This window comes from Berghia stephanieae, chromosome 10 (assembly GCF_034508935.2).
Source record: "Berghia stephanieae isolate SIO BIC M18660-M18661 chromosome 10, UCSD_Bste_1.3, whole genome shotgun sequence".
Lineage (NCBI taxonomy): Eukaryota > Metazoa > Mollusca > Gastropoda > Nudibranchia > Aeolidiidae > Berghia > Berghia stephanieae.
The window spans coordinates 35,383,493-35,395,992 of record NC_088369.1 but is presented as its reverse complement, the minus strand read 5'-3'; the positions used below and the strand labels follow the sequence as shown (position 1 = coordinate 35,395,992).

At 38.0% G+C, this 12,500-nt stretch overlaps 2 protein-coding genes across 3 annotated transcripts in view; one reads left to right on the top strand and one right to left on the bottom strand.

Annotated features, from left to right (window-relative positions):
- LOC144981045 (inositol 1,4,5-trisphosphate-gated calcium channel ITPR2-like) overlaps nucleotides 1-12,500 on the top strand; it is a 219,025-nt gene that overhangs the window by 27,862 nt on the left and 178,663 nt on the right. The window lies entirely within an intron of this gene.
- LOC144981043 (uncharacterized) overlaps nucleotides 4,430-12,500 on the bottom strand; it is a 16,650-nt gene continuing 8,579 nt past the window's right edge. Inside the window, exons 2-4 of the mRNA XM_078929131.1 lie at nucleotides 8,563-9,602; nucleotides 7,171-7,946; nucleotides 4,430-6,472 (exon numbers count right to left, since the gene is read on the bottom strand). Of these exons, the coding sequence (XP_078785257.1) occupies nucleotides 4,688-6,472; nucleotides 7,171-7,946; nucleotides 8,563-9,602 (3,601 nt within the window). The 3' untranslated portion in view covers nucleotides 4,430-4,687. The remainder of the gene's footprint in view (nucleotides 6,473-7,170; nucleotides 7,947-8,562; nucleotides 9,603-12,500) is intronic.

The window sequence follows — 12,500 nt, the reverse complement described above, 5'->3', positions numbered from 1 at the left end:
TGACAGTCTCTCCGTGTCGACAATCCATTGCATGTGTCGATTTTGTATGAGTTTCATGAATATTTTATAGGACGTTAGTAATAAGGCGATAGGTCGCCAGTCGTCGACGTTGTCCTTGTTTCCATTCTTTTTTGGTACCAGTGTTATGATACTGTGTTTCCAGTCTGGGGGGACTTTTTGATATTTTAAACAGGTGTTAAAGATGGCCGTTAAAATTGGTGCCAGTTTGTTTAATATATTTATAGGTGACACCGTCTGCCCCGGGTGACTTTTCATATGGTAATTTTTTAACACAGCTTGTGAGTTCGTCGATTGTAAACTCACTTGTTGATGGTGTCCATGCGGGAGGGGGGATAGTGACATCATCGGACCAGGGAGTGTCACTAATGTTTATATTGTTTCGTTGACATTTTTCTTTATAGGCAGTCTCTACTGTGTTGATATCTATCTCACAACTTGAGTGTGTTTGTTTACATCCGTTTCTAATAATATCAATAGCTTTTCGTTGGTGGTTTACGAATATTGCTGTGAGTTCTTGTCTTGTCACCTCTTTTTCCTCCTGTGCTCTTGGTGTGTTGTTTTGAATAAGGGAGGGCATAATGGAGGACTTTATATCTATTATTTTTATGTCGATGTATTTTAATAGAGCTTCATAATTGTTGATCGGGTCTTTTATAATTTTTTTAATCGGTCCATCTGGGAATTTTGTTAAGATTCGTTTGCAGTAGCGGAGAAATTCAATGCTAAACGGCTGTCCATTATCGGGTCTTTGGATTTGGAATGTGTTGTTTTTGATGAAAACACTGTGTAGTGTTGAAAATAATTTTATCCAATTTGATGGGTTGGAGTGACAAAAAGTTGGTTTAATTTTAATGGGTTGTGTAGATATAGTCTGTCTGAACATACCTTCTTGTTGTATAAACTTATTCCAAGAAGAATTACTGGTCGGTTCATGCTGATACTGGAGCCAATTAGAAATGTCAAACAAATCACAATCACTATTTCCGCCATTCACAACACGTTTTACAACACTGTAACCATTCTGTCCGACGTCTAGTCGAATTTTACCACTTTTGATACACTCTTTGGCAAGAAATCTGATCCTTGTCACAAGTCCTATACTCCTTCTAGACATTGTCTGTGTTTACGAGGACAGCTACCACGGATGATGGATACAAGAGACGGTAGATCTAGAGACTGCGAGAGACCCGACTGACCTGTCCGCCATCTTGAACACATACATACATACATACATGCATACATACATACATACATACATACATACATACATACATACATACATACGTACATACATACATACATACATACATGCATACATACATACATACATACATACATGCATACATACATACATACATACATACATACATACATACATACATACATACATACATACATACATACATACATACACACATACATATATACATACATACATACATACATACATACATACATACATACATACATACATACACACATACATACATACATACATACATTACATACATACATACATACATATATACATACATTCTCTCTCTCTCTATGTGCGTGTGTGTGTGTGTGTGTGTGTGTGTGTGTGTTTGTCTACTCTGAGAAATGACTAGTAAAGCGCTTAGAGCATTGCAATCCATCTTGGATAGAAATGCCACGATTATCATTTTGTTTGTATATTTTCATACGTTTCTATTCAGTATTAGACTACCCTCTAGCGATAATATGATTACAAAGTCTGTTTTCTATGCAGAAAAGAAATCGATGATCTTATAAAACTTATAGTAGTCGCAAACGAAAAAAAACTATATCTAATACGATACGCGTTTATCAATACGTTGATAACAATTCTGGCGATTTTAAGTATAATTTAACTTAAAACAAAATAAGAACAAACGACAAAATAAAATAATTAAAACAACAGCAACGGTAAAGATATAAGAAAACCAAAATTAGATGTTAAACCCCTCCCCCCGCCAAAATAAAAAACAAAACAAAAAACAAAAACAAAAAACAAACCCCAACAAATTTAATTAAAACAAACACAAAACAAATTATTGCAACCAAGGGGGGATTGTGTCAGATCTTTGTAAATCAATTGGATTCAGTAGTCTGATGTCTAGCCGCCCGGAAACGGCGACCATCTTGGTTCTAAACAAAGAAAATCATTACTTTTTATTCTTCATGCTGCCTAGAACTTTTCATATGCCTTGTGATCAGAATGTGTAAAAGTCAAAAGATGATCAAATTTATGTGGTTTTTTCCCCTCCGAATAAGCTTTTATGCTCGCTGGGGAAATATTTCATACGGGCGTCCGCCATTGTTCCGATAGTTTAGAGCCAGTGTTACTAAGTTACCATGCGTCATTAGGAAGGATGTGACGACTGTTGAAGAGTATTGTCCAGCATCTCCATGTGGTAACTCCAAGGTCTAAAGTGAGAGAGTCCATCAGATGACGGATTGGACCAGTTGATTCCAATGGCAATCGGACCTCCTCAAAACAATCCACCAACCCAACAAAATATATTACATTCAAAAAAAAAAAAACAAAACAAAAAAAAAAACAAACAAAACCACACGTACACACACAAACACACACAAACCAAATACAAAAACTCAAACAAACAAACAACACAATTCTTAGTTTTCGACATGCGGCCCTATGTGGTCTAGTGGTATGCCACTCTACCAGTAACCAGGAGGTCTAAGGTTCGATCCCCTGTCAAGGAAGAGTTTTTTTTTTTTGAGGGGATGTTATTTTTTTCTTGTATTTTTCTTTCTTGCATTGTCTGGCACTGTCTTATGTCGTAGCCATCGTAAACTTATAGCCTAACACTGACCAAAAAATGACGTCAAACTGCCAGTCAGAGGGTTCTAGTGTCAGGCTATGATGGCTACCCTAGGACCCTCTAGTGCTTATAGTTTGACGTCATATTTTTAGGTTTGTGTAGCGTCTAGGTTGTTGTTGTCGTTAGTAGGGCTCAATGAAACAAGTGGTTCCATTGGTTGAACTATTGAATACAACTCACGATTTGTTTTCTTTTGCGGTCAAAGACTTGTCTTTTGACGTCAATTGTTTTGGTCAGTGTCAGTTTACGATGGCTACGCTCATATACACTTGTTTAGATCTTAATCTTTAGGCGGATCAGTAGGGATTAGGATAAATCTGTTGTGCCCGTCTAATCTTAAACCAGACGATTTCAGTCGATTGCTATGGTGTAATGACGATTTAGACAAAGCTCTTAAAATAGAACGTATTGGTACTGTGGAATGTTGTAAATATAATTTATTGACAACGCAGCACGGGTTTATTAGTGGTGTGAGTAGTATAATATAACTAAGGCAAAGATGGTTGTAATGATGAATGATGGTGGTAGTGGTGATCGTGTTGATGGTAGTGGTGGTGGTTGTGATGGTAATGATGATTATGAAGATGTTGATGATGATGATGATAATGCTAATGATGTTAAGGATAATGATGATGATGATAATGATGGTGAAGGAGGAGGATGAGGGGAATGGGTGAGTTAAATGGAGGAGGAGAGCTTTGATGTCGAACATTTTTACCTCGTTTGGTACCCTTGCCTTCAGTATCGAAATTATTCCTCATTTAAACGTTTTCGCATTTTATAAAGTAATATTTACTATTCCACTCAATAAAACAGTTAAAACAAATAATCTTAACTCACTCAATCCTAGAGATTTTTGCTACTTTCAAAATTGGAAAAAATGTTTAAAATGAGCATGTACATAGATAGTTTTATTCAACTACCATTAACATGCAAAAACTAAAAACATTAGCTTTGATACTACGCCAATAATTTGTCTCACAAAAATGTAATAAATAGGCATGGGGTAAAAGTAACCCCTGGTATACTACGGATATAGTCGGTGTTAGGATTGAGTGAGATAACGTACGTTTAATATTTTTGACTCTTAATTCAATTTTCAGTCTTTGTTGTATTGGGACATAAAATCGTTGTGACAAGATGCGTCATATATTACAACTCCTAGGTCGATAAGTCAATAGGCTTCAACAGTCGTGACGTCACTTCCCTCATAATGACGCATAGTAACTTAATAACTCGTTCTAAACTATCGGAACAATGGCGGACACCCTTGTGAAATACTTCTCCGACGATTATAAATATACACCCAGAGGAGAAAAACATTATAAATCTGAAATAACAGTATCGTTGGGGAAGTGTGGCTAAGCGGTACGGTCTTTGCATCGTCCCCGAAAGGTACTGAGTTCGATCATCCGCCGCTCCACTGTGTGGCCTTGAGTTATTCCAGTCATCCCTTGGAATAGACCATAAAGACACACTTCCCCAATGAGATGTATAAAGGAAATTTTATTGTTTTTAATGCTATGAATGATGACATTAAATCAGAATGCGAACACATGGTATACTGAGAAAATAAAAATAAGTATAAATTTATTTTCTAAGATAAACATGTCAGAAAATTGTATATGTTAGAAAAAAATGTTATTGCTCGAGAAATTATATAAAACCATAAACGTCATCGATATAAGATTGATTCGTCTTCAGTATTTATTAAAACTAAGACGTTGTCAGTATTCTTGTCTTCTTGTAAAATTTCATGGATGATTTTCATGTTTTCCGCTTTCAATCCTGAACCTAAAAACAGAAAGCAAGTATTTTCACTAACAGTCATCTGACAAATACCCCGATGTATGCATTTCACTAACAGAAGAGTTTATATCTTCGCCCTCTCCATTCGCAGTCGTATAATTAACAAACGGTTTCACGTAATTTCTTTCTTCGGAGCGCGATGGTTTCATTAAACTGTAACGATTAGTCAAACTTTTGACATGTTTTCGATTTAGACCAATATCGTCCTTGTAGACCTTATCGTCGTGTTCATTTTCACTTTTATCACTAAAATAGCCTGAATAATCTCTATTCTTTTCATTTTTAAAACCTCTATATTTGGCAAGATAACCACCATCACGACCATCATCACCACCATCACAACCACCGCCATCAATATTGTAATCACTAGTACTATTATTGTCTTGATAGCATAGTTTACGTTCTCTTAATCTATTTGTTATCCTTTCTGTACTCTTTGACGTACATTCATCTTTATTTTCGCTGTATAACGGGTAATCATTTAAATAGGAGTGTATATTTGGACTTTCTCGTTGTTGGATATAACGACCACCTATACCAAGGTCGTATTTTCGATAAAGCGGGATAAAAGCGTCATCATTATTGCCGCGAGAGACCGTACTAGAAAAACTCGCATCACTATTCATGTGATCAGGATAATAATCACGCCCTGTGCTGAATGTTTTATCATCTCCTCTTCTCCTTGGGGAGAAATTTGACCATAATTTGTTATTCAAATATCCACGACCATAACTTGCATTTTGCGAATAATTATTGTCGACATCATTTTTATAGCGTCGACTGTCTCCTCTCTTCCAGGAATCCACATGCGACTCAGATTGTAAAGGGTGACACGTTTTATCGGGTGTCGACACTCTACAACGTATAGAGTTTTCTTTGTCAGTGGAGTACGAATACCGCTCCAGATGGTCGCCGTTGTCGAAATCAAAATTCTTGTAAACCCTTCTTATCTGATCTTTTAGCCGTCGTTTTGAACAATTAATCAAGCCTTTAATATCGTCATTATTAGAATTATAAACATTAGAACAGTTTTCAATACTTTTTGAATGATAAGGTTTGGAATTTGGCGATGGTTTGTGTCCTTCATCCTGCTTTTCTTTGAAATACCTAACTTTTTGCTGAAGTTCTGAATCTAAATATCTGGATGTTCTATCGCATAATGAGTGATCCTTGTCCTTACTGTCGGGAAGAAAAATGTCGCTATTTGATTTACACTTCCTCGCGTGTCGTTGTGAATTATTATTATTTACCAATTTACCATTCCTCTGTGTCAGGTGATTGTAGAAATGACTCAAATGACCATACTCGTTTTTATATCTTCGACATTCCGCATCGACTTTTGTATTCAAATTATCCTTTTCGCAATCATCGGAATAGCAACGTTCATAGTCATAATGTTTTTTGGAATCTTGGGCGGAGTTATTGTAATATTGGGATTTCAAATAGCGGTTTGGTGTACCATCACTATTGTAAAATGGTTCATCGCCTATCACCTCTTCGGGATCAGACAAATAGTGGCCACCACGGGTAAAGTTGGTGTGATTGTCACGTCTATAGTCCCCATCTTCACGTCTTTTATCTTGGATTTTCCCATTAGAATAATAATGGTGAAGGTTGTTATCGTTGGCATAGGAATACTTTGGTTTATTTCCCCGATGGAGCACAATTTGGTTCGGACTGTAATTGAATCCATCTTCCTGATTTTCATAACTCGTGCAGGCTGACATATTCCTTCCTCGAATGGCGTCCAAAACTTTTGAGGATCTTTGTAGATATCGGCCTTGCAACTTCCTGATCTGAGAAATGAAAGGATAAACCCGGACACATAATTAGGACATTTATTATTTATGTCTTTAAACTTGGTTACCATCATCGTCGTCATTATCAGTATAATTAAAATCATAATAGTAATAATAATAATAATAATAATAATAATAATAATAATAATAATAATAATAATAATCATCATCATCATCATCATATTACAACTACAACTACAACAACAGCTACTCCTCCTCCTCCTCCTCCTCCTCTTCCTACTACTACTACTACTACTACTACTACTACTACTACTACTACTACTACTACTACTACTGCTGCTGCTGCTACTACTACTACTACTACTAATACTACTACTACTACTACTACTACTACTACTACTACTATTGCTACAACAACAACAACAAGAACAACAACAACAACTACTACTACTACTACTATTATTACTAATACGACTACTTCCACTACTACTACTATACTACTACTACTACTACTACTACTACTACTACTACTACTACTACTACTATTATACTACAATGATCATCACCGATACCACCAGTATCTACAAATTGATCAAAACGGTAACAATCGAGTAAAAGACATTCAAAAACACGAGCGTCAGCTTTACATTACTAAAGAGAACCAAACAGAAGCATCTGCATCAGCATCAACAGTAGCACCGAGAGCAACAAATGAACCAATATTCATCACTAACCTCTTCCAGGCGGTGGTCCACATCCCCAAAATCCATACTCATTCCTTCCAAGGACTCCTTCAGCTCCTCCGCTCTCATTGCCGCCCGTCGTCTCCTCTCACGTGCCGTGGCGTGCCTCTCCCTCCCACACTCTACCATGAGATCAACGTGTCGCGACAACCATTCATCCTCGTCTCTGGCTCTCCCAGACCTCATCACCCTGTCGGAGGGACAAAATGGACGACACGCAGGGAAATCCATTTGGGGCGACCGATTTCCGGAGGTGTTAAAAGGCCATTTGGTCGTCGATGATGATGCAGATGACGACGAAGATGACGACGGAGATGACGACGACGACAACGGTGAGGACAAAGGCGATGCCGGCTGAAAATTATCCTTAGCTGTCGATTGAAATTGTATACGGGAGCGTTCATTAAAGGGCGATTTGGATCTTCCGTCATTTCGTTTACTTGCTGCCCTATAAGTTACGTCTTCATTTTGAAGCCGGCGTCGCTGCTGCCGATGGCTATGGTAATTGGGATGGTCAGACTCGTTGTTTGCGTCATACGAATTCGATTGTCTGTGGTATTGTCTATGTTGAGTTCTTTGGTCGAGGCCGTCACGTCTCATATTGAGACTGTCACCATTGGACGCCCCGTTGTCGCGACGATCTCCATAATGTTCTCTTTGGTGTCTCGAAGACGTATCTCTCCTCTCGGTGACTGTGTCTTTGTCGTCGTTCAGGGATGCCTTGCGTCCACAGCAAGACCTAACGTTTTCACCCTCAGCGATCCTACCTGTAAATTATAAGAGACGATATTATTAAAGCTGGATATGTTACCGATGCACTCATAATGTTTGTGTCGATATTATTGTTGTTTGTGTGGTAAACAGATGCCAAAAGTAATTTTAAAGTAGAAATCAACAGAAATGTGATATTTTAATTTTCGTCTCTTTAAGAATATATTAACCAATATCTTTAGTAAAACATATAAACTTAATCAACATTGTTTTTGTTTTTTTTTTGTTCTTCTATAAATTCATTTTTTAAAAATCTAAATCACCTCGACGTGATATCGGTTTGATGCTGTAGTTCAAATATGTCTTGATCGCAAACAAACTAGATTAGAGAAATTATCCATCAATATGATCGCCAAGAAGACCCGACAAGCTACAAGAATATCGTTTAAAACGGATATTAGAGAAGCGTATTCCAATATGGAGTAACATTGAAAAGATATGCATATATAGTTTTGTAATTAAAATTTGTCGAAATAAATAGCATCATTTTGTTCAAGAGGGAAAAGTAGGAAATAAAAGTCTGAACTCCAAATTATTCTTTTGGGGAGATTATCAACTGGGTGTAAGCTAAGTAATTAGACAAGTAATTAATGATAAATCTATGATAGTTACCGGCTCTGTCAGGCGTGTCTTTCTTAGAAGAATTTGATTGATAGGGATTCCGTTGTAAATAAATAGTGTCGTCATTATTTGTACCAGTTTTATCACCAGAAACCAAAGATTTCCGTCGCCTTCTCTTGTCGTTGTATATTCGGTCCTTTAGAACTGATTGGGCAACAGTGCCGTCTTTTGCAGCATTCTCAAAACCATCCAATCCCGGTTGTCGCCGAAATGTCACTTGCTTCTCTTTGTCTTTATCCAATAATTTTGGGTAGAAACGCCTACAACTCCTCTGCGATACCACCGGCAACTGTGGATCGGACCCGAAAATGTCTTGTTTTCCACGACACAGATGACCTAACTCTTCCTCTCCGTACGTTGGCGACTCTTCCTCATTCCAACATTCCACGCTTTCCTCGTCATCGCCGTCCACGTCGTACTCATCTCCTCCTCCACGCCGACACCAAGAAACTTTCGGCGACCTCCGTCTTTGGCGGTATGCGGATCTATTTGTGTACGGCGATTTACTCAAAACCCTGCTCCTCATCCCCGACTTTCCCTTTCGGCGCAAAATCGGAGTCCAACGTCTTGCTTTACGTTCTACAGGCGTCAAACCGACGTCTTTGCTGAGAGCATTTGGGAATTCCCGTTTGATCGCCTGACGCCATCGACAACAAAAATCCATACAGGCCGGGCAATTACACCGAGTGTGCTCTAAAATATGACTTTGAGTCTGGTTTGGGACCTTCATCTTATCATTTGCCGCAACGTCGCATTCAATAATTTCATTTCCCGTCGGTTTCCCGGGACTTGTTAATCTGTTTCTAGGTGGCCATGATCTGACGGATCGTCTTCCTCGTGTTTCGGGATTCCTGCTGAAACTTCGCTTGCGCCCGAAGCTGCTTCCTGCCGAGCACGATCTCTGTCGCTGTGCCTGAGGTCCACCACGACGACGCGGTCCCACCTCAAAGCATTTCAAGGCCTTGCCATTATTGTAACAGCGGATGATTGGAACGGATCCAAACCGAGCTCGCCCAGGACGTCTTTTGATTCTTGTGAAAAAAAGAAATGAGAGACGAAATAATAATAATATAGTGATTACAGTTATGAAAGAGATATTCTATAATATTGCACACAATATCATCATCATCATCATCATCATCATCATCATCATCATCATCATCATCATCATCATCATCATCATCCTCCTCCTCCTCCTCCTCCTCATCATCATCATCATCATCATCCTCATCATCATCCTCCTCCTCCTCCTCCTCCTCATCATCATCATCATCATCATCTTCATCATCATCATCATCATCATCATCATCATCATCATCATCATCATCATCATCATCATCATCATCTTCATCATTATCATCATCATCATCCTCATCATCATCATCATCATCCTCATCATCATCCTCATCATCATCATTATCATCCTCATCATCATCATCATCATCATCACCATCACCACCACCAGCACCATCACCAATATCACCACTGTAACAACACCACACAGACAATGATATACGATGAACTTTACTTACTAACTCCTGTATAATTTATTCAATTCTCTGGCATCGACTGCTGGATGAGTATAGAATTAATACAAATGCCATTTCGCCCACCACTAATACCATAAAATAGAATTAGCTATCTCTGCTTTACACTCTCCTCCCCCCCAACTCTCTCTCTCTCTATTTTCTTCCCACTCTTCAAGTTCTCTCTCCCACTCTCACTCTATCTATCTCTCTTCCCCCCACTCTCTAGTTCTCACTTCCACCCTCTCTCTCCCCCCCCCCTTCTCTCTCTCTCTCACTCTTTTCATCTATCCTTTTCTCTTTCTATCTCCTATTCTTTCCCGACCTTTTCTCTTTCTATCTCCCTCCCTCCCTCCCTCCCTCCCTCTCTCTCTCTCTCTCTCTCTCTCTCTCTCTCTCACTCTTTTCATCTCTCATTTTCTCTTTCTATCTCCTATTCTTTCCCGACCCCCCCTCTCTCTCACTCTTTTCATCTCTCCTTTTCTCTTTCTATCTCCTATTCTTTCCCGACCCCCCCCCCCTTCTCTCTCTTTCTCTCTCACTCTCTCTCTCTCTCTCTCTCTCTCTCTCTCTCTTCATCTCTCTATTTCCCCAATGAGCTACATTAACAAAACACATTTTCCGTCATTTTGGCCAGATATAAATTCACTAAAAAACATCTAACTTGTCAAACGGAATCAAACAATATTCTTCTCAAACTTCTCACACCTAACGTCGTGGTATACATATCGTGATGTAAACAGTTTAGATTTAAAAAGAAGGTTTTTGGCCAAAAAAATAAAAACGGAAGCAAAAAAAAAATAAAAATAAAATAAAGTCCATTGTCAGATTATATCAAAGTGACAAATTAACTCACTCAATCCTAGAGATTTTTGCTACTTTTCAAGATTGGAAAAATGTATTAAACATGGGCATGTACATAGATAGTTTTATTCAACTACCATTAACATGCAAAAACAAAACAAAGAAAACATTAGATCTGATACTATCTACGCCAAACATTTTGTCTCAGAAAACTGTAATAAATAGGCATGGGGTAAAAGAGACAAGGGTAAACTACGGATATAGTCAGTGTTAGGGTTGAGTAAGTTAAGGAACAGGCACGAGTGTCTTTTTAAGAGCTGAAAAAACTGTGTTCAACGCCACTACCACATTATCTCATTCGTCTGTAGCGTTTCATCCACCCTGTTTTGTTGATAAAGGGTAAACCCGAAAAGTCCATTTTATCTGTTTTCGTATATTAAATTGAAGGTTATATTCAATTTCATATTGTTATTTTATTTCTTCGAGCTTCGAGCAGCAACATTTAGACGACATCTTACACGACGAGAAAATTGATTTCAGGATGTGTCAATTTGTCAATTGTCAACAAGGCGAGCATCGCGTAATATCATCCTGGAACAATTTTGACGTTTAACTAATCAAAAGAACTAACATTCCAGATTGCTTTCTTTATTTCATGAGTAAGTAATGATTGCTGACTCTGCAAGTTTTGCGAATCGATGAAAGGGGATGGATGGATGTTCTTGAGAAATACTTCCTGTTACCAAGCTAGTGCCTGACTTGTATTATTATACTCATTTCGTTTTGAGGGGAAACCCATATTTTACTATGGCACAGTAGATAACAATGTGAAATTGAATGTAAGCTTCAATTTAATATACGAAAAAAGATAAAATCAACGTTTCGGGTTTCCCCTTTATCAACAAAACAGGATGAATGAAACACCACAGACGAATGGGATAATATGGTAGTGGCGTATTTTTCGTTATATCCGTCTGCGCATGTAGTGAGTACTTAAACTAAACGCATGACGTCAATAATGCCCGCAATGGTGAGCATGAAACTGATAAAATAAGTCCATATTATATTATAGCATATTCACCAAAGAACAAGATATAAATAAAAACACTGAGTACCAGAATCCCATTTAAAGGGTAGATAGAGGTTATTGCCCCGGCTTTACGAGCCCCTTGCCTATAAGGGAAGATATAATTCCCAAATGCAACAGCAATCAGTGAATATCAATGCTGACATTTCATGCTGTGAATTAGCACAAATTGCGTGCTTTAGACATTCACTTTAATGCCTCCGTTTCGACCTTTCCCCATCTATTCTCAATGGTTTGTGTCATTTTATTCATTAACGATAATATGATAATTTTTGATGTAAAAATGATGTTACGAAGAGGACGCTCTTTTTTCTAACACTTCCCAACTGGAACAAACTCCCAAAAGAATTAGATACGGTATTTTTCATCGGAAAATTAGTAAAAAGCATCTTAAGACTTTGTTCTTTTCCAAAATTGAATTGTTGATGCCCTTGTAAAACGCTTTGAGCACTTCCGCGTGATATGATAGAGCGCTCAACAAATACAATGTATTATTATTCTTATTATTATTA